The 22614-nt window shown below is 60.4% G+C and overlaps 1 protein-coding gene across 1 annotated transcript in view; it reads left to right on the top strand.

Annotated features, from left to right (window-relative positions):
- Nucleotides 1–22614, top strand: part of LOC131573848 (staphylococcal nuclease domain-containing protein 1-like) — a 96282-nt gene that overhangs the window by 28663 nt on the left and 45005 nt on the right. Inside the window, 1 exon segment of the mRNA XM_058828160.1 lies at nt 21679–21768. Within this exon segment, the coding sequence (XP_058684143.1) occupies nt 21679–21768 (90 nt within the window).

The raw sequence follows: 22614 nt of genomic DNA, 5'->3' as shown, positions 1-22614 counted from the left end.
CGTGTCACACACGGAGCGTCCCTGACTCTGCTCAGAGCTCGGTGCTGGGCTGGAAACTGGGATCAGGGATCGGGGATCGGGGATCGGGGATCAGGGCCTCTGCCACAGAGACTCCATCCCCTCACAGCTCTGGGATCAGGGATCAGGGATCACAGATCAGGGATCAGAGATCAGGGATCAGGGATCAGGGCCTGTGCCACAGAGCCTCCTTCATCCTCTCCCAGCTCCGGAGCTGCTCCAGGGGCTGGGATGAGGCTCCCATCCCAGTGTCCCTGTCCAGGACAGGGCTGTGGCTGCGGGAGCCGGGCCCTCACCGCTGTGTCCCGCGATCCCAGCCCAGCAGGGGCTCCTCAGGACACGGATTTGTCCCCGTGCTGCTGCTTTTCCCTCCATGGCCGATGCGCTCGGAGCTGTGGGATCACCGAGCTCCCGAGACCCTCAGACAGCCTGCCTTGTTCTGGCACATCCTTCCTCATCCTCATCCTCCAGTGTCTCTGGACATGCCAGGAAGGTTCCTGGGGAGGTTCCTGGGAATGTTCATGGGAAGGTTCTGAGAAGGTTCTGGGAAGGTTCTGAGAAGGTTCCTGGGAATGTTCATGGGAAGGTTCCTGGGAAGGTTCTGAGAAGGTTCTGGGAAGGTTCTGAGAAGGTTCCTGGGAATGTTCATGGGAAGGTTCTGAGAAGGTTCCTGGGAATGTTCATGGGAAGGTTCCTGGGAAGGTTCTGAGAAGGTTCCGGGAAGGTTCCTGGGAATGTTCATGGGAAGGTTCCTGGGAAGGTTCTGAGAAGGTTCCGGGAAGGTTCCTGGGAATGTTCATGGGAAGGTTCTATGAAGGTTCCTGGGAAGGTTCATGGGAAGGTTCTGTGAAGGTTCCTGGGAAGGTTCATGGGAAGGTTCTGTGAAGGTTCCTGGGAAGGTTCTGGGAAGGTTCCTGGGAAGGTTCATGGGGAGGTTCATGGAAGATTCCTGGGAAGGTTCTGGGAATGTTCCTGGGAAGGTTCCGGGAAGGTTCCTGGAAGGTTCCTGGGAAGGTTCCGGGAAGGTTCCTGGAAGGTTCCTGGGAAGGTTCTGGGAAGGTTCTGGGAAGGTTCCTGGAAGGTTCTGGGAATGTTCCTGGGGAGGTTCCTGGAAGGTTCCTGGGAAGGTTCTGGGAAGGTTCCTGGAAGGTTCTGGGAAGGTTCTGTGAAAGTTCCTGGGAAGGTTCCTGGGAAGGTTCCAGGAAGGTTCCTGGAATGTTCATGGGAAGGTTCTGGGAAGGTTCCTGGGAATGCTCATGGGAAGGTTCTGAGAAGGTTCTGGGAAGGTTCCTGGGAAGGTTCCTGGAAGGTTCCTGGGAAGGTTTATGGGAAGGTTCCTGGAGAAATTCCTGGAAGGTTCCTGGGAAAGTTCATGGGAATGTTCCTGGGGAGGTTCCTGGAAGGTTCCTGGGAATGTTCCTGCCCGTGCACACGACGGGGCCGAGCCAGGGTTGCTCTAACCCCACCTTTTCCCGGCTGTTTTCCACCCTGGAGCACCACGGGCCGGCCTGGTGGGCGACGGCTCCCGAGGTGACCCCGTGTTGCTGTGGCAACGGGAATTTGGCAATTCCTGGATGGCGCCTTGTTCCGGCCACGCGGAATCCTGGAGCAATTCCCAGAGCTGCCTCTTCCTGCTGCTCCTCTGGCATCGGCTCCGCGCGGCCCGGAGCTGCCACGGGCCGGGGGCTGGAGGGGAGCAGTGGGATCTCCTCTGGATCAGCGGGATCTCCTTGGGATCAGCGGGATCTCCTTGGGAGCAGCGGGATCTCCTTGGGATCAGTGGGATCTCCTTGGGATCAGTGGGATCTCCTTGGGATCAGTGGGATCTCCTTGGGATCAGCGGGATCTCCTCAGGATCAGCGGGATCTCCTTGGGATCAGCGGGATCTTCTTGGGATCAGCGGGATCTCCTCAGAAGCAGCGGGATCTCCTCTGGATCAGCAGGATCTCCTCAGGAGCAGTGGGATCTCCTCAGGAGCAGTGGGATCTCCTCTGGATCAGCGGGATCTCCTCGGGATCAATGGGATCTCCTCAGTATCAGCAGGATCTCCTCTGGATCAGTGGGATCTCCTCTGGATCAGTGGGATCTCCTCAGGATCAGCGGGATCTCCTCTGGATCATCGGGATCTCCTCAGGATCAGTGGGATCTCCTCTGGATCAGTGGGATCTCCTCAAGATCAGCGGGATCTCCTCTGGATCAGCGGAATCCCCTCAGTATCAGCAGGATCTCCTCTGGATCAGCAGGATCTCCTCTGGATCAGCAGGATCTCCTCTGGATCAGCGGGATCTCCTCTGGATCAGCAGGATCTCCTCTGGATCATCGGGATCTCCTCAGGATCAGCGGGATCTCCTCAGGATCAGCGGAATCCCCTCAGTATCAGCAGGATCTCCTCTGGATCAGTGGGATCTCCTCTGGATCAGCGGGATCTCCTCTGGATCAGCAGGATCTCCTCTGGATCAGCAGGATCTCCTCTGGATCAGTGGGATCTCCTCTGGATCAGTGGGATCTCCTCGGGATCAGCGGGATCTCCTCTGGATCAATGGGATCTCCTCTGGATCAGTGGGATCTCCTCGGGATCAGCGGGATCTCCTCTGGATCAGCGGGATCTCCTCTGGATCAGCGGGATCTCCTCTGGATCAGTGGGATCTCCTCTGGATCAGCGGGATCTCCTCAGGATCAGCGGGATCTCCTCTGGATCAGTGGGATCTCCTCAGGATCAGCGGGATCTCCTCTGGATCAGCAGGATCTCCTCTGGATCAGCAGGATCTCCTCTGGATCAGCAGGATCTCCTTTCGTGTCCTGTTCTGGTCCTGGTTCCACTCCAGTTCAATCCCGGTTATTCCTCCCCGGGTTTCATCCTCCTCAGCGTTCCCGTCCCTGTCGTTAACGGCGCTGTCGTTAATTACCGGCGCTGTCGTTAATTACCGGCAGTGCAATTAGCGCCAGCTCCACCCCTCCCCTTCCACCCCAGCACTTAAAATGATGGAAAAAACATCCAAGAATTCCAGAAGGGAGCGGATTCCTCCTCCCTGGGGCTCGGGGTGGGGATCCCATCCCGGCCACCATTCCAGAGCTGGATCCGGAGCTCAGGGAGCACGGACACAACTTTTTATGGATCAGACGTCGGCAGGGACAGCGCTCCGTGGGTGTGGAATGTGTCCCACGGGTGTGGAATGTTTTCCATGGGTGTGGAATGTTCTCCATGGGTGTGGAATGTTCTCCATGGATGTGGAACGTGTTGGGATTTACAGGAAATCCATGGGAATATTGAATAGATCTGAGCATTTATTGGAAATCAGCAGAGGGGTCGGGCTCTGCTCCCGGGAACAGGGACAGGAGGAGAGGGAACGGCCTCAGGAATTTCCCCATGGAAAGGGGGTCAGGGCCTGGAAGGGGAATTTTGGAGTCCCCATCCCTGGAGGTGTCCAGGGAATTCCTGGAGGTGGCACTCAGGGGACAAGGAGGACATCAGGCACAGCTGGCACTCGGTGACCTTGGAGAGCTTTTCCAGCCCCAGGAATCCCGGGATTCTGTGATCCATATAAATCCTAGGAACATACATCCCTTTATTTAATACAAAATATAAAACACATGAAAGGCAATTTGGGGCTGATTCCAGGCTCCCCTGGAAGCTTTTCCCACTCCGTGGGCTCTTCCCAGCCTCTGATCGGAGCAGGAGCGCCAGGATGTCACAGCTCCGTCGGGAATCTCATCCCGCCCTGCCGGGCGCTAATGGCTCCGCATGGAGGGGACGGGAGGTGACAGATGGAAAAGGGAGCGATGGAATCCTGCAGCTTTTCATCTCCAGCCTTTCCTCATCTCCAGCCTCTCCTCATCTCCAGCCTTTCCTCATCTCCAGCCTTTCCTCATCTCCAGCCTTTCCTCATCTCCAGCCTTTCCTCATCTCCAGCCTTTCCTCATCTCCAGCCTTTCCTCATCTCCAGCCTTTCCTCATCTCCAGCCTTTCCTCATCTCCAGCCTTTCCTCATCTCCAGCCTTTCCTCATCTCCAGCCTTTCCTCATCTCCAGCCTTTCCTCATCTCCAGCCTTTCCTCATCTCCAGCCTTTCCTCATCTCCAGCCTTTCCTCATCTCCAGCCTTTCCTCATCTCCAGCCTTTCCTCATCTCCAGCCTTTCCTCATCTCCAGCCTTTCCTCATCTCCAGCCTTTCCTCATCTCCAGCCTTTCCTCATCTCCAGCCTCTCCTCATCTCCAGCCTCTCCTCTCCAGCCTTTCCTCTCCAGCCTTTCCTCATCTCCAGCCTCTCCTCTCCAGCCTTTCCTCATCTCCAGCCTCTCCTCTCCAGCCTCTCCTCTCCAGCCTCTCCTCTCCAGGCGTCGGATGAATCCCGGCAGCGCTGGCCCCGGCGCTCGGCTCCGTCCGGGAACAGCTTGGATCGGGATGGAGACGAATTGGGATGGAGACGGATTGGGATGGAGACGGATCGGGATGGAGACGGATCGGGATGGAGACGGATTGGGATGGAGACGGATCGGGATGGAGACGGATCGGGATGGAGACAGATCGGGATGGAGACGGATTGGGATGGAGACGGATCTCCCACTGCTCCAGCTGCTGCAACAGCTGGAAAAGCTCACCTGGATGGTTGGAATCTTCATCAGGATAGCGGGAATCTCACTGGGGTGGCTGGAAAACCTCACTGGGATGGCTGGAATCTCACTGGGATAGCGGGAAACTCACTGGGATTGCTGGAAAACATCACTGGGATGGCTGGAAAACCTCACTGGAAGGACTGGAATGTCACTGGGATGGCTGGAAAACCTCACTGGGATGGCTGGAAAACCTCACTGGGATGGCTGGAATCTCACACTGGGATTCCTGGAATCTCACTGGGATGGCTGGAAACTTTTATTGGGATGGCTGGAATCTCCCTGGGACTGCTGGAATCTCTCTGGGATGGCTGGAATCTCTCTGGGATGACTGGAATCTCCCTGGGATGGCTGGAATCTCCCTGGGATGGCTGGAATCCCTCCCTGGGATGACTGGAATCTCACTGGGATTGCTGGAATCTCACTGGGATGACTGGAATCTCCCTGGGACTGCTGGAATCTCTCTGGGACTGCTGGAATCTCACTGGGATGGCTGGAATCTCCCTGGGACTGCTGGAATCTCTCTGGGATGGCTGGAATCTCTCTGGGATGACTGGAATCTCCCTGGGATGGCTGGAATCCCTCCCTGGGATGGCTGGAATCTCACTGGGATTGCTGGAATCTCCCTGGGATTGCTGGAATCTCCCTGGGAAGGCTGGAATCTCACTGGGATGACTGGAATCTCTCTGGGATTGCTGGAATCTCACTGGGATGACTGGAATCTCCCTGGGATGACTGGAATCTCACTGGGATGACTGGAATCTCTCCCTGGGATGGCTGGAATCTCACTGGGATGGCTGGAATCTCTCTGGGATTGCTGGAATCTCACTGGGATGGCTGGAATCTCACTGGGAAGGCTGGAATCTCACTGGGATGACTGGAATCTCCCTGGGAAGGCTGGAATCTCACTGGGATGACTGGAATCTCTCCCTGGGAAGGCTGGAATTTCACTGGGAAGGCTGGAATCTCTCCCTGGGATGACTGGAATCTCTCCCTGGGATGGCTGGAATCTCCCAGGGATCCCCATCTGGGGCTGCCAGTGTGGGCTGCTCCAATCCTTGGGATGCTCCCGGTGCCTGTGGATGCAGGGAACCATTCCCGAGGCTCAGCCCCTGGAGCCTGCGGCGGGGTTTGGGATCCATCGGATCCGGAGATGGATCCATCCTCCCTGGAGCCGTCTGCCGGCCCTGGATCCATCGGGAGGCCTCATCCCAGTTCCTTGGGATGGAAGGAGGAGCCGATTCCCGGGAAGAGCGAGAGGGGCCCGGACCCGCTGGATCCACCGGGGCCGGTTCTGCCCCGGAGCTTCCCGGGGTGTCGTTCCCAGAGTTCGGGATCTCTCCGTTCCCTGTTCCCCTTCCCTCGGATCAGCCGCGTTCCCAGCCCCGCCAGCCGCTCCGGCGGAATTTTCTGGAGCACAGATCTGCTCCAATCCCCGATTTATCTAAATTGATCTCTTAATTAACTGGGAGCTGTGTGGAGGAGGGGGAGCGGAAGGCGCGGATCCCGACGGAACGGGCGGCGCGGGGAGCTGGAGCTCCGGCCCTCGGGAGCTCTCGGGAGCGCTGGGAATATCCCGGCTCCTTTCCCGGGACCCCCTGGCCCTGGAGGTGAGGGATTCTCCAGGGAACATCGGGATAGCCCTGGGACACTTCCAGAGGTCTTTTCCCAGGACTCCAGGCTGAGGCTCCCCGGTTTTCCATGGCTGTGCCCCCAGCAGGGATCCGGGATTTGGGATGGGGGATCCTGCTGCTCTCCCAGCGCCCCGGCAGGGAAAGGCTGGCGGCACCGGAGAGCTGGAAATGGCTTCGGGAAGAGGGAGAACAGATGGATTTGGGCTCGGGGAGTTTTTTCCCAGCTCTCAGAGGAGCTGCCTGCGGCTCCCTTGGCTTTCTGCTGTCATTCCAAGGGCAGGGAGCTGCTGGATCATCCGGGCCGGGATCCTGTGGGATCCTCGCAGCCGGGGATCGGCATCCCGGCTGGAATGTGAGACATTCCAGGGTGTTCCGGGGGAATTCCTGTGCCCGTGTCCTGCAGATCCCAGGGGCTTCGGGGCTCCTGCAGGTGCCAGGCCTGGACTCCTGGATTTGGGATTTTTGTGTGCCGGGAATGTCGGGAATGTCGAGGCCGCTGCGTGTCCCTCATTCCCCGGGAGAGGAGCGTGGATGTGGCCGCCCTGCTCATCCAGGATTCCAGCAGATCGCAGGGAACGTTTGAGCCAAACCCCTCAGAGCTGCTGCTTTCCCTGTCCCTCGCCGCTTCCCGGGATATTCCCGCGGGATCGGGAGAGCTCCGAGCCTGGAGCTGCGCCAGCCTCGCCGGAGGCAGGGCAGGGAACGACCTTGGAGCCAAGGGCAGCTCCGCTTTGAGGCCGCTCCAGTCGGATTTATAAACCCAGTTGGATTTATAACCCTGCGGGAGAGCTGGGAAAGGAGCCGGGAAAGGAGCTGGGAGAGGAGCTGGGAAAGGAGCCGGGAAAGATCACATCCCACCCGTTTTTAGCAATCCCAGCTGCTCCATCCCTGGAAAAGAGCCGCCGCTCCCGGCTCCGAGCCACCCTGGATCCCCGCGGGGAGCCCGGGGCCCGTGGGTGCCGCTGCCAGATGGTCCGCAGGTGTCCTCCGGGAGCTTTTCCAGGGAGCAGCCAGCTGGATTTTGGGAAGAGGGCGGCTGCAGGGCTTGGCAGCGCCGTGCCGGGAGCTGGGAATGTTCTGGGGCCCTGCAGAGGCTGATGGCACAGCCCTGCCAGGGAGGAGGGGCTGCCACCGGCGGCGTTTTCCAGCCGGGAATGGCTCGGTGGGATCTGCCAAAGCCTGGGGGGGATGGAGGCACCGGCACAAATCCCTGGGACTGCGGTGCCGGGGCTGCAGCTGCCCCTGGATCCCAGGCCAGGCTGGAAACACCGAGGGCTTCCAGTTCATTTTATCCCAAATACCAGAAAAAATTCTTTACTGGGATGAGGATGATCCAGGGAGAGCTTCCAGAACATTCCAGGGCCTGCAGGGGCTCCAGGAGAGCTGGGAATGTTCCCCTGGAGAGGAGAAGGATCCAGGGAGAGCTGAGAGCCCCTGCAGGGCCTGAAGGGGCTCCAGGAGAGCTGGGAATGTTCCCCTGGAGAGGAGAAGGATCCAGGGAGAGCTGAGAGCCCCTGCAGGGCCTGAAGGGGCTCCAGGAGAGCTGGGAATGTTCCCCTGGAGAGGAGAAGGATCCAGGGAGAGCTGAGAGCCCCTGCAGGGCCTGAAGGGGCTCCAGGAGAGCTGCAGAGGGACTGGGACAGGGCTGCAGGGCCAGGAGCCAGGGAATGGCTGCCAGTGCCAGAGGCCAGGGCTGGATGTTGGGATGTTGGGAATTGGGAATTGCTGGCTGGGCTGGAATTGCCAGAGCAGCTGTGGCTGCCCCTGGATCCCTGGCCAAGGGCAGGCTGGAGCCTGGGCCAGTGGGAGGTGTGGGGGGCACTGGGGGGTTTGGGGGTCCCTTCCCTCCCAAACCATCCCGGGATTTTTCTGGTAACGATCCTGGAGGAACCGGGGCATCCCCAGCTCGCCCGAGCCCCCCGTGTCCCCCCCTTGTCCCTGTCCCTGCCTCGGGCTCGGTCCCGGAGCCGTTCCCGGGGTCCGGGGGTTGGATCCGAGGCCTCGCTGCCGGGAATTCCCGCTGGGAACGGGGACAGGATGCGCACGGAGCCGGTGGCGGCTGCGATCCGCGGGGTTTGTAGTGCACAAATCGCTCCGCACTCAGCGAGCATGAAAGATTAACGAGGAACAAAGCCGTGAACTCATCCGGAGCCGCTGCCGCTCACTCCCAGCTCCGGGGATCGCTTCATCCCGGGCTTGTGGAACACAGCGGGCTCCGAGCGCTCCGCACGCGACTTTAATGGATTCTAAATATTGGCAGAGCCGCAGAGGAGGCGCGGGGGCAGCGGAGTTCCCGGATCAATATTTAATGGGAGCCGCAGTCAGAATGTGCCGGGAGCCCGGGATGTGCCCTGCGGGCAGCAAGAGCTGCGATTCCCTCGATTCCCCAGCAGCTGCCGGAGTCCTCCCCGCTGGAGAAGCGGCTCTGGAAGCGGGGTTGGATCCCGGGCAGCGCAGGGAGCTCGGATCCGCCGGGGGGGACCCGGGGATGGGTCCGGAGCCGCCCCCCGGAGCTCCCAGGCCCGCTCCGGCTGGGATTCATTTGCGAGCTGGCACAGCTGGGCTCCTGAATGGATTGATTTCAGCTGCTGGCATCCCGGGAAATCGCTCACGGCCCAGGGAGCAGCGGCGGAACGGGAGCAGCCCCCGGGCGGGAGCGGCAGCAGGAGCGGGGCTGGTGCCGGAGCAGCCGGGCAGGAGCCGGGCAGGAGCTTTAGGAGCTTTGCCAGCGATTACGGAGCAGCTTTTCCATGAGGCTGCGGCCCCGCTCAGCCCATCTGCTGCTGGATCCGCCGCTGGCAGGAGCGGCCCCCGGAGACCCGGCTGTGCCAGATCCTTCCCCAGCCGCCTCCTCCCGCCAGGCGCTCGCGTTCCGCTCCGCAAGCCCTGCCCGCTGTTGTGACACCGATGCTCCGAGGGGATCCCGGCACCTGCCAGCTCACATTCCCGGGAATGCTGCTCCGGGAGCCGCTCCAGAGCTTTGCTCCGTGCCCAGCCCCGGCTGTTTCTCGCTCCGCTGGACGAGCGTGGAAACGCCGCCGGGAGAGCGGAGCTTTGACCTTCTGAGCTCCTCGGGAGCTGCCGGAATTCCTCAGCGCACGGAAAATTGCGCTGAATTGGAGCAGAGCCTCGGCGCTGGCACAGAGCTGAGCTCTGCAATTAACGCTCCGGCCCTCGTGCCTCGGGAATCGATCCCTGGGTTTAGTGTGGGATGAGCCTGCGCTGGCTCCGTTCCCGGCTCCCGGCTCGGGAGCTTCTGCTCCGTGCGGGACGAGGGGGCAGAGCCGGGCCCACGGTGCCGGCACCCCCGGGCAGGACAGGGAGGCTCCAGCCCCAGGGCCCCAGGGCCCCATCCTGGTTCTGTTCTGCTCCCAGTTCAGAGCGGTCCCAGCCGGGCCAGGGCTCCGTGTTCATCCCAGGGCTCCATGTTCATCCCAGGGCTCTGTTTGGTCCAGGGCTCCGTGTTTATCCCAGGGCTCCGTGTTCATCCCAGGGCTCCCATCCCTCCCCACTCGGAGCCTCCCCAGCCCCAGCAGTGCCGGGGGGTTTGATCCAAACACCCCCATTCCTGCAGCTCCCAGGATCGGGAATCATGAATATTCCCCCTCCGTTAGCACCGGCTGCGGTTGGTGCCAGACGTTTGGAGACGTGAGGGAAGGATGGGATGGAGGGGGGATGGATTGGGAACGGCCCCCCCCAGCTCCAGTTCCTGTGCTCCGGTGGCACCGGGCACCCCTGGGGACACCGGGGGCACCTCAGAACCTCCCAAAATTCCCAGAGCAAGCGGCAGAGCCGTGGGGAGCCTTGGGAAGGATTTTCCATGGAGGAGCTGCCCTGGATCTGCAGGGCCTGGCGGTGGGAAAGGTCCCACCTGGCACGGCCCCGGTGTCACCGTGGTGTCCTGGAGGTGACCTGAGATGTGCCAGGGGCTGGGGCTGGGCTGGGATCCTGGATCCATCCCTGGATCCATCCCTGGATCCATCCTGCCTGTGCTGGGATCCTGGATCCATCCCTGGATCCATCCTGCCTGTGCTGGGATCCTGGATCCATCCCTGGATCCATCCTGGCTGTTCTGGGATCCTGGATCCATCCCTGGATCCATCCTGGCTGTGCTGGGATCCTGGATCCATCCCGGCTGTGCTGGGATCCTGGATCCATCCCTGGATCCATCCTGCCTGTGCTGGGATCCTGGATCCATCCCTGGATCCATCCCTGGATCCATCCTGGCTGTTTTGGGATCCTGGATCCATCCCTGGATCCATCCTTCCTGTGCTGGGATCCTGGATCCATCCCTGGATCCATCCTGGCTGTTCTGGGATCCTGGATCCATCCCTGGATCCATCCTGCCTGTGCTGGGATCCTGGATCCATCCCTGGATCCATCCCTGGATCCATCCCTGGATCCATCCTGGCTGTTCTGGGATCCTGGATCCATCCCTGGATCCATCCCTGGATCCATCCCTGGATCTGTCCTGCCTGTGCCGGGATCCTGGATCCATCCCTGGATCCATCCCTGGATCCATCCCTGGATCCATCCTGCCTGTGCTGGGATCCTGGATCCATCCCTGGATCCATCCCTGGATCCATCCTGGCTGTTCTGGGATCCTGGATCCATCCCTGGATCCATCCCTGGATCCATCCTGGCTGTGCTGGGATCCTGGATCCATCCCTGGATCCATCCCTGGATCCATCCTGCCTGTGCTGGGATCCTGGATCCATCGGCACAGCTCAGCTCCTGGGACTGCTGAGGGGGTCTGAGGGTGTCCTGTGGCAGGGCTGGGGTGACAGTGACAGTGATGGTGACAGTGACAGTGACAGTGATGGTGACAGTGCCAGTGACAATGTCAGTGATGGTGACAATGACAGTGACAGTGATTATGACAGTGGCAGTGACAATGCCAGTGACAGTGACAATGCCAGTGGCAGTGACAGTGCCGGTGACAATGACAGTGACAGTGCTGGTGACAGTGCCGGTGACTGTGACAGTGACAGTGACAATGACAGTGCTGGTGACAATGACAGTGAGAATTACAGTGACATTGACAGTGACAGTGACATTGACAGTGCTGGTGACAGTGACAGTGCTGGTGACAATGACAGTGACAATGACAGTGACATTGATAGTGGCAGTGACAATTACAGTGACATTGACAGTGACAGTGACATTGACAGTGCTGGTGACAGTGACAGTGATGGTGACAGTGACAGTGACAATGCCAATGCCAGCTCAGTGTGTCCCTGTCCCCTGCAGAGGGGAGGCAGCTCCGCTCTCCCGAGCTCTTCCCTGGCTCCCGGCCCCGCTGTCCCACTTTTCCACAGCTGCTTCTCCTCCTTCCCGTCACGTGCGGCGGCTTTGGAGCGCTCCGGGCTGAGCTCCGGGCTGGGAGCTGAGCTGGGAGCTGGGCTGGGAGCTGGGATCTGAGCTGAGCTGGGAGCTGAGCTGGCATCTGAGCTGGGCTGGGATCTGAGCTGAGCTGGGATCTGAGCTGAGCTGGGATCAGGGCTGAGCTGGGATCTGAGCTGGGATCTGAGCTGGGCTGGGAGCTGAGCTGGGCTGGGATCTGAGCTGAGCTGGGATCAGGGCTGAGCTGGGATCTGAGCTGGGATCTGAGCTGGGCTGGGAGCTGAGCTGCGATCAGGGCTCGGCTGGGATCTGAGCTGGGATCTGAGCTGGGCTGGGAGCTGGGCTGGGCTGGGATCTGAGCTGGGATCTGAGCTGGGCTGGGAGCTGGGCTGGGATCTGAGCTGGGATCAGGGCTGGGAGCTGAGCTGGGATCTGAGCTGGGCTGGGATCTGAGCTGGGCTGGGATCAGGGCTGAGCTGGGATCTGAGCTGGGCTGGGAGCTGGGCTGGGATCTGAGCTGGGCTGGGATCTGAGCTCTGAGCTGGGATCTGAGCTGGGCTGGGATCTGAGCTGGGATCTGAGCTGGGAGCTGAGCTGGGATCAGGGCTGGGCTCTGGGCTGGGATCTGAGCTGGGCTGGGATCAGGGCTGAGCTGGGATCTGAACTGGGATCTGAGCTGGGCTGGGATCTGAGCTGGGATCAGGGCTGGGCTCTGGGCTGGGATCTGAGCTGGGATCGGAGCCTCGGGAGCCGGGAATGGGGCGGCTCTGCCCGGGGGCTCCAGGGGGGTCCCGGGGGCTCCAGGGGGGTCCCGGGGGCTCCGTGGGTTCAGCCGGGGGTGACCTGGAACCGACATCTCCCAACCATGGCAGGGGTGGGATCTGCCCCCCAATTCCAGTGCCAGGTTTGGGATCCTGGAATGCACCCCCCAATTCCAGGTGTTTGTTTGGGATCCTGGAATGCTGTACCCCAATTCCAGGTGCCAGATTTGGGATCCTGGAATGCTGTACCCCAATTCCAGGTGCCAGATTTGGGATCCTGGAATGCCGTACCCCAATTCCAGGTGCCTGGTTTGGGATCCTGGAATGCCGTACCCCAATTCCAGGTGCTGCTGAGGATCTGCATTCCCGCAGCCAAGGGAAATTCAGCCCAAATCCAATTTCCTGCTGTGATTTCCACCTTTTCCCGGGCACTTCATTGCTGAGGGGGACGCAGGCTGAGGGTGGATGAATTCCAGGACAAGATTCCCGTGGCAGCAGAGCCGTGTGTCCCGTTTTTCCGGGCAGATGCCTGGAGCAGGGAACGCTCCCGGCCCTGCTGGAGATGCTGGCGCAGCTTTTCCAGGGATTTCGGCTCTCCCGGAGCTCCCGGGGAGGTCGGGCTGGGAGAGCAGCGAATTCCAGCGCCGCAGCGGGGAAATGACGGAGGGAAAAGCGCAGGGATCTGTGGAAGGAGAGGATATTTTGGGATGTCTCAATTTCCTCACCAGCCCAGGGCTGTGGGATGATGAATCCCCCGGGAATGGGCAGAGCCAGGCTCGCTGCTCCCCCCGGTCATTCCTTGAGATTGGGGACGGAGAGGGAATTCCTCCCCTGTTCTTCCTCAGCCAGGAATGCTGGGATCACAAAATCCTGGGATAATTGGGGTGGGAAGGGACCCCCAAACCCCCCAGTGCCCCCCTGCCATGGCAGGGACACCTCCCACTGGCCCAGGCTGCTCCCAGCCCCAGGCTCCAGCCTGTCCTTGGCCACTGCCAGGGATCCAGGGGCAGCCCCAGCTGCTCTGGCAATTCCAGCCCAGCCAGCAATTCCCAATTCCCAACATCCCAACATCCAGCCCTGGCCTCTGGCACTGGCAGCCATTCCCTGGCTCCTGGCCCTGCAGCCCTGTCCCAGTCCCTCTGCAGCTCTCCTGGAGCCCCTTCAGGCCCTGCAGGGGCTCTCAGCTCTCCCTGGATCCTTCTCCTCTCCAGGGGAACATTCCCAGCTCTCCTGGAGCCCCTTCAGGCCCGGGAATGTTCTGGAAGCTCTCCCTGGATCCTTCCCTTCCCCAGGCTGGGGCAGTGGGAGGTGTCCCTGCCATGGCAGGGGGGCACTGGGGTCTCTCGGGGGTCCCTTCTATCCCAAACCATTCCCTGATTCCATCATTTATAACTTTATTATTTTTAGTTCTCCCTTGTGCTGAAGCAGCTCCGGTTATTTCCGTGCCGTCGCTTCCATCGTTCCCCGCCGTTCCCATTTGTCCTGCGGCGCTCCCGCTCCGGCTCCCGGCGGATCCGAGGCTCCCTGGGCCTTCCTCCCTGCCCAGGGTGATGAGGATGATGATGCAGAGGGGTCCTGGAGCCAGCAGGGAGCAGGGCTGTGGGGTCTCGATCCTGGGGGGCTGCGGGGTCCCAATCCCCGCTCTGGGGGCCCCGGGGGTCCCAATCCCCACTCTGGAGGGCTCAGGGGGCTGCGGGGTCCCGATCCTGGGGGGCTGCGGGGTCCCGATCCCTGCTCCCAGGGGGGCTCCGGGGGTCCTGACCCCTGCTCTGGGGAGCTCCGGGGGGCTGCAGGGTCCTGATCCCTGCTCCTGGGGGCTCCGGGGGTCCTGATCCCGAGGGCTCCGAGGGCTGCAGGGTCCCAATCCCACTCTGGGGAACTCCGGGGTCCCGATCCCTGCTCCAGGGGGCTCCGGGAGGCTGCAGGGTCCTGATCCCTGCTCTGGGGGACTGCAGGGTCCCAATCCCCATTCCCGGGGGGCTCCGGGGGGCTCCGGGGGTCTGATCCCTGCTCTGGGGAGCTCCGGGGGTCCTGATCCCGAGGGCTCCGAGGGCTGCAGGGTCCCAATCCCGCTCTGGGGAACTCTGGGGTCCCGATCCCTGCTCCAGGGGGCTCTGGGGGTCCCACTCCCTGCTCTGGGGGGCTCCGGGGGCTGCAGGGTCCCAATCCCGCTCTGGGGAACTCCGGGGTCCCGATCCCCACTCCAGGGGGCTCCAGGGGTCCCGCTCCCCGCTCTGGGGGGCTGCAGGGTCCCGATCCCCATTCCCGGGGGGCTCCAGGGGGCTCCGGGGGTCCTGATCCCCGCTCCTGGGGGCTGCAGGGTCCCAATCCTCGCTCCAGGGGAGCTCCAGGGGTCCTGATCCCCACTCTGGGGGCTGCAGGGTCCCAATCCTCGCTCCAGGGGGGGCTCCGGGGGTCTCTGGGGGTCCCGCTCCCGGGGGTCTCCGGGGGTCCCGCTCCCCGCTCCCGGGGGTCTCCGGGGGTCCCGCTCCCCGCTCCCAGCGCTGCCGTTTCCAGCTGGCAGCTCCCGCTCTCCTCCCGCTCCTTCCGCCCCGGCGCTGGGATTTGATTAGCTCTGCTAATTACTTCACCAATAATGAGCTTCCCTAATTGCGCCGGCAGGGCCGGGGGGGGCTCTCCCCTCCTGCCGCCCCTCGGGACCCCCCGGAACCGGGGGGGAAAATCCCGGAATGCGCTCGCGGGGAGCCGGGAGCTGCTCCTGGGGGACGGGGCCGTTCCCCCCGATCCCAGCGCCCCGGAAAAGCGGGAAGCGCGTTCCTGTTCCCTCCGGGATGGATCTCCGGGATGGAATTCCCAGCTGGCACATCCCAGGCGGGTTCATTCCGGGGTGAAGCGTGGGGTGACATCACTGGGGAGCCAGCGGCCCTTCCCGGGAGCCTGGGATTCCATGGATTGTTGGGAACCTGGGATTCCATGGATTCGTGAGAGCCTGGGATTCCATGGATTGCTCAGAGCCTGGGATTCCATGGATTGCTCAGAGCCTGGGATTCCATGGATTGCTCAGAGCCTGGGATTCCATGGATTGCTCAGAGCCTGGAATTCCATGGATTGCTCAGAGCCTGGGATTCCATGGATTGCTCAGAGCCTGGGATTCCATGGATTGTTGGGAGCCTGGGATTCCATGGATTGTTGGGAACCTGGAATTCCATGGATTCGTGAGAGCCTGGGATTCCATGGATTGTTGGGAGCCTGGGATTCCATGGATTGCTCAGAGCCTGGGATTCCATGGATTGCTCAGAGCCTGGGATTCCATGGATTGCTCAGAGCCTGGGATTCCATGGATTGTTGGGAGCCTGGGATTCCATGGATTGCTCAGAGCCTGGGATTCCATGGATTGCTCAGAGCCTGGGATTCCATGGATTGCTCAGAGCCTGGGATTCCATGGATTGTTGGGAGCCTGGGATTCCATGGATTGCTCAGAGCCTGGGATTCCATGGATTGTTGGGAACCTGGGATTCCATGGATTCCTGGGAGCCTGGGATTCCTTCCATGGATTCCTCGGAGTCTGGGATTCCATGGATTGTTGTGAGCCTGGGATTCCATGGATTCCCGGGAGCCTGTGATTCCATGGATTGCTCAGAGCCTGGAATTCCATGGATTCCTGTGAGCCTGGAATTCCATGGATTGCTGGGAGCCTGGAATTCCATGGATTCCTGGGAGCCTGGAATTCCATGGATTGTTGTGAGCCTGGAATTCCATGGATTCCTGAGAGCCTGGGATTCCATGGATTCCCGAGAGCCTGGAATTCCATGGATTGTTGTGAGCCTGTGATTCCATGGATTGTTGAGAGCCTGGAATTCCATGGATTCTTGGGAGCCTGGAATTCCATGGATTCCTGAGAGCCTGGAATTCCGTGGATTGCTGGGAGCCTGGGATTCCATGGGTTCCTGTGAGCCTGGAATTCCATGGATTGTTGGGAGCCTGTGATTCCATGGATTGCTCAGAGCCTGGGATTCCATGGATTGTTGTGAGCCTGGGATTCCATGGATTCCCGAGAGCCTGGGATTCCATGGATTGCTCAGAGCCTGGGATTCCATGGATTGTTGTGAGCCTGGGATTCCATGGATTCCCGAGAGCCTGGGATTCCATGGATTCCTCGGAGTCTGGGATTCCATGGATTGTTGTGAGCCTGGGATTCCATGGATTCCCGGGAGCCTGGGATTCCATGGATTGTTGGGAGCCTGGGATTCCATGGATTCCTCGGAGTCTGGGATTCCATGGATTGTTTGGAGCCTGTGATTCCATGGATAGTTGGGAGCCTGGGATTCCATGGATTCCCGGGAATCTCCATTGCTCCGGATGGAATCCTTCTCCCACAAGGAGAATGGAGCAGGTTCTTCCCCCCCCGGGATCTCTGGGATCTCTGGAATGTGGAGCTGGATTTGCCATCCCGGCTCTGGGAGCGTTTCCAGCTGTTCCAGCTGTGCCCTCGGGAAGGGGCCGGGAGCGGGACAGGGAATGCGACATTCCATGATCAATCCCCCCCGGAATCCCGGCGGAAGCTGCTGAGGAATTCCCTGGGAACGGGGTTTTAATGAGGCCCCTCCCGGCTGTTAATTGGGCGGGAGCTGCCGGCCCTGGGGGGCTCCTGGGGGAGGAGGGAATTCCGGGAATCCCCCTCTGGAGCCGCCAACCGGAGCGTTCCCATCAAATTCGGGATGGAGATCCCGGAGCTCCGGGAGTGAAGGGAGCGCGGCCCCCCCTGCTCCGACCTCGCCGCTCACGTTAATTAAGTGAGCCTCAGATTAATTAACTTCTGAATGGCTGATGAGTCTCCCCGGCAGCCGAGGAGAGCCGGGACCGGAATTTCATGGAATTCCAGGAGCCTGGGATGGGATGGGATGGGATCCATGGGATCCATGGGATGGGATCCATGGGATGGGATGGGATCCATGGGATCCATGGGATGGGATCCATGGGATCCATGGGATGGGATCCATGGGATCCATGGGATCCATGGGATGGGATGGGATGGGATCCATGGGATGGGATCCATGGGATCCATGGGATCCATGGGATGGGATGGGACCTTGGAGCCCATCCAGGACGGGCAGGGACATTTCCACCACCCCAGGCTGTTCCTGTCCGGCCTCTCCCTGAGCATTCCATGTGATTCCATGTGCTGTCCTGTGATTCCATGGATTCCCGAGAGTCTGTGATTCCATGGATTCCCGAGAGTCTGTGATTCCATGGATTCCTGAGAGTCTGTGATTCCATGGATTCCTGAGAGTCTGTGATTCCATGGATTCCCGAGAGTCTGTGATTCCATGGATTGCCAGGAGCCTGGGATTCCATGGATTCCCGAGAGTCTGTGATTCCATGGATTCCCGGGAGCCTGTGACAGTGCCCACAGCTTCCGAGGTGATTCCATCCCCGGGATCCAACTCCCCCCTCGGAAAATGCCTTAAACCCAACAAAATCCCTCTCAGTGCCGGAAATTTCCGGAGTTTTCTGCCTGTGGAATTCCGTTCGGTTCCCGCTGTTCCATTGATTTTGGTGTTTGTTTGGAAAAGCTCCGAGGTTGGACCGGATTCCCGGAGCCGGGGGCTGAGGGGGCAGAGCTGGGGGCCCTGAAACCTTCCCATTATCCAGCTCCTGGCAGCGCCCGGAATTCCGGCTGGGAATTCCTGCAGGGAATTGGCACCGCAGCAGCAGCAGCAGCAGCAGCAGCGGGATGGGAGCGCTGGGCCCGGAACATGCGGGGCTGCAACGGCGCCGCGGCGGGGGCTGTGCTGGTGATCCCTGCGGGGGGGGATCCCTGCGTGGGGGTGATCCCTTTTTTTGGGGTGATCCCTCTGTGGGGTGACTCCTTTGGGGTGACTCCTTCTTGGGGTGACTCCTCTTTTTGGGATGATCCCTTTGTGTGGTTATCCCTTTTTAAGATGATCCTTTTTGGGGGTGATCCCTTCTTGGGCTGACCCCTCTTTGGGCTGACCCCTCTTTGGGGTGATCCCTCTGTGGGGTGACCCCCTCTTTGGGGTGATCCCTTCTTGGGGTGATCCCTTCATGGAGTGACCCCTCTTTGTGGTGATCCCTCTGTGGGGTGACTCCTTAGGGTGACCTCTTTTTGGAGTGATCCCTTTGTGGGATGATCCCTTTTTGGAATGATCCCTTTTTGGAATTATCCCTTTTTGGGGTGATCCCTTTTTGGGGTGATCCCTTTTCAGGGTGATCCCTTCATGGGGTGATCCTTTCTTGGGGTGACCCCTCTTTGTGGTGATCCCTCTGTGGGGTGACTCCTTCTTAGGGTGACCTCTTTTTGGAATGATCCCTTTGTGAGATGATCCCTTTTTGGAATGATCCCTTTTTTGGGGTGATCCCTTTTTGGAATGATCCCTGTGTGGGGTGACTCCTCTTTGGGGTGATCCCTTTTTTGGGGTGACTCCTCTTTGGGGTGATCCCTTTTTTGGGGTGACTCCTCTTTGGGGTGATCCCTTTTTTGGGGTGATCCCTTTTTGGGGTGATCCCTTTTTGGGGTGATCCCTTTCCAGCCTGGTCCCAGTGGCTGCAGACCCCGTGGGGTTTTGCCCGGGGCTCCAGTCCTGCCTCCTTTGGGAATTCTCTGCCAGGATCTGCTGGGATCTGCCGGGATTTGCCGGGATTTGCCATCCCCTGGAGCTGGGATCGGGATTTCCCAGCCTGTGCCAGGCACTGAGCTGAGCCGTAAATCTGGAGTTCGTTAACGAGGATTAATTAGTGTTGGACAGGGCTTCAGTGTCGGAGCTGTGCCGTGACCTTGGCGAGGGCGGGAGCGTCCCAGGGCTGGATCCATCGGATCCCAACAGTGCCAGGGTCTGGGAGAGATCCCGAGGGTGATCCAGGGGTGATCCCAAGGAAGCTCTGGGAGTGATCCCGAGAGAGCTCTGTGAATGATCCCGAGGAAGCTCCAGGGGTGATCCCGAGGAAGCTCCAGGAGTGATCCCGAGGAAGCTCCGGGATCCCGCGGTGGGGGCTGGAAGTCGGGAGAGGGGATCTGTGCTCCCCTGGGCAGGGGCTGAGGGAGAGGCCGGAGCTGCCTCAGTGGCTCCTCAGAGCTCTCCACGGGCTGGAGCAGCACCTGGGATTGGCTGTGGGATCTGATGTTGATCTGCTGTGGATCTGCTGTGGGATTGGCTATGGGATCAGCTGTGGGATCAGCTGTGGGATCTGCTGTGGGATCAGCTGTGGGATCTGTGGATCGGCTGTGGGATCGGCTGTGGGATCGGCTGTGGGATCAGCTGTGGGATCTGCCATGGGATCGGCTGTGGGATCAGCTGTGGGATTTGCTGTGGGATCGGCTGTGGGATCTGTGGATCAGCTGTGGGATCGGCTGTGGGGGCTGGAGATGCCAAAGTGGGGGCTGAGCCCACCCCGTGGCACCCCCTGGGTCACTTTGGGTCACTTTGTGTCTCTCTGGGTCACTTTGGGTCACTCTGGGTCACTTTGTGTCACTCTGGGTCACTTTGTGTCATTTTGGGTCACTCTGGGTTGTTTTGGGTCACTTTGGGTCACTTTGGGTCACTTTGTGTCATTTTATGTCACTTTGGGTTGTTTTGTGTCACTCTGGGTCCCTCTGGGTTGTGCTGGGTCACTCTGGATCACTTTGTGTCACTTTGTGTCACTCTGGGTCTCTCTGGGTGACTCTGGATCACTCTGGGTCACTTTGTGCTGTGTTGGGTCACTTTGGGTTGTTTTGGGTCACTCTGGATCACTCTGGATCACTCTGGGTCTCTCTGGATCACTCTGGGTCCCTTTGTGTCTCTCTGGGTCTCTCTGGGTTGTGCTGGATCACTCTGGGTCACTTTGTGTCACTCTGGGTCACTTCGGATCACTCTGGGTCTCTCTGGGTCTCTCCGCATCACTTTGGATCACTCTGGGTCTCTCTGGGTCACTCTGGATCACTCTGGGTCTCTCTGGATCACTCTGTGTCACTCTGGGTCTCTCTGGATCACTCTGGGTCTCTCTGGATCACTCTGGGTCTCTCTGGGTCACTCTGTGTCACTCTGGGTCAGTTTGGATCACTCTGGATCACTCTGGATCTCTCTGGGTCTCTCTGGATCACTCTGGGTCTCTCTGGGTTGTGCTGGATCAGTTTGGATCACTCTGGGTCTCTCTGGGTTGTGCTGGATCACTCTGGATCACTCTGGATCACTTTGTGTCACTCTGGGTCACTCTGGGTCTCTCTGGGTTGTGCTGGGTCAGTTTGGATCACTCTGGGTCACTCTGGGTCACTCTGGGTCACTCTGGATCACTCTGGATCTCTCTGGGTCTCTCTGGGTCTCTCTGGGTTGTGCTGGATCTCGTTGGGTGCGATCCCCGTTTCCCTTGGGATTCTCCCTTTTCTCAGGGCTGGGATTCCCTGGGCAGGGCCGGGACAGCCCCGGGGTCACCCCAAATTCCATCATCCCGATCCCCCCGGAGCTGCTCCGGGATCCCGATCCCTCCTGGGGGTGATCCCGGGACCCGAGGGGTTCAGCCGAGCCAGACCTGGGGAATCCAGGGATCCCTGGGATGTGGGGCTGGGGAATCCAGGGATCCCTGGGATGTGATTCCTGGTGTATCCAGGGATCCCTGGGATGTGGGACCAGGGAATCCAGGGATCCCTGGGGTGTGGGATTGGCTGATCCAGGGATCCCTGGGATGTGGGGCTGGGGAATCCAGGGATCCCTGGGGTGTGGGATTGGCTGATCCAGGGATCCCTGGGATGTGGGGCTGGGGAATCCAGGGATCCCTGGGGTGTGGGATTGGCTGATCCAGGGATCCCTGGGATGTGGGGCTGGGGAATCCAGGGATTCCTGGGATGTGATTCCTGGGGAATCCAGGGATCCCTGGGATGTGATTCCTGGTGTATCCAGGGATCTCTGGGATGTGGAGCTGGGGAATCCAGGGATCCCTGGGATGTGGGATTGGCTGATCCAGGGATCCCGGGGATTTGGGATTGGCCGATCCAGGGATCCCTGGGATGTGGGATTGGCCGATCCAGGGATCCCGGGGATTTGGGATTGGCCGATCCAGGGATCCCGGGGATGTGGGGCTGAGGAATCCAGGGATCCCTGGGATGTGGGATTGGCCGATCCAGGGATCCCAGGGATTTGGGATTGGCCGATCCAGGGATCCCTGGGATGTGGGATTGGTCGATCCAGGGATCCCTGGGATTTGGGATTGGCCGATCCAGGGATCCCGGGGATTTGGGATTGGCCGATCCAGGGATCCCTGGGATTTGGGATTGGCCGATCCAGGGATCCCTGGGATATGGGATTGGCCGATCCAGGCAGGAATGGGAACGCTGAGCCGTGTCCCCTCTCCCGGCAGGACAAGAACAGGAAGCTGAGGCCCCTCTATGACATTCCCTACATGTTCGAGGCCCGGGAATTCCTGCGGAAGAAGCTCATCGGGAAGAAGGTACGGAGGGAGCCGGGAGAGGCCGGGGTGAGGCCGAGGGATGAGGGAGGCGATGGATGAGTCCCTCCGTGCTGTCCCTACGGAGCCTCTCCATGGGGAATCCCGGGATCCCCTGGGGATGCTCTCCCCGTTTCCCGGGAATTCTGCCTGGTTTCCCTTTGTTTTCCCGCGTTTCCCGCGGCTGGTTGAGAGCGGCGGTGGGAATGAGGGGCGCGTTAGCGCAGCCGAGCGCGATTTTCCGACGCTCATTAAACGCTCCAATCCCATCGATTCCCGTCGTGGCTGGGGCTGCTCCGCCGCCTGATCGGATCTTTCCAGCTCGGAGCCTGCCTGGGCATTCCGGAGAAAACCGGGACACGGGAAGAGAGCGGCTGGGGGGGTGTTTTTAGTGGGAATCGGGTGTGGAAGCTCTGGGGGCGCCGTGGGGTTCACGATGGGATTCTCCCGGCCCAGTTTGAGCCATTCCGGGGTTACTGGTGCCGGTTTTCCACCGCCCTGTGTTGGATCAGGGGCTGGAATTGGGGATCCCTGGATTCCGGGGTGTTCTGGGATTTGGGGAGCTCCTCCTGCCCCGGGTCCTGGCTCTGGGGGTCCTCAGGGATCCTCAGGGATCCTCAGGGATCCCATCCCTGCGCCTTGGGAGGCTCCTCACAGCCACATCCCAATGGAGCAGGATTCCCTGGAATGTCCCACCCCAGGGCAGCTCCGTGCTTGGGGCAGATCCCTCAGATCCCACTCTGGGCATGATGGGATCCCAGGAGATCCCAGGAGATCCCAGGAGATCCCAGCTCCGTGTGGCCATTCCCGGCTCCTGGGGCTGGGATTCACCAGCTGAATCCTACTGGT

The sequence above is a fragment of the Poecile atricapillus genome, chromosome Z, assembly GCF_030490865.1.
Source record: "Poecile atricapillus isolate bPoeAtr1 chromosome Z, bPoeAtr1.hap1, whole genome shotgun sequence".
Classification (NCBI taxonomy): Eukaryota; Metazoa; Chordata; class Aves; order Passeriformes; family Paridae; genus Poecile; species Poecile atricapillus.
This window is presented reverse-complemented; position numbering and strand designations above follow the sequence as displayed.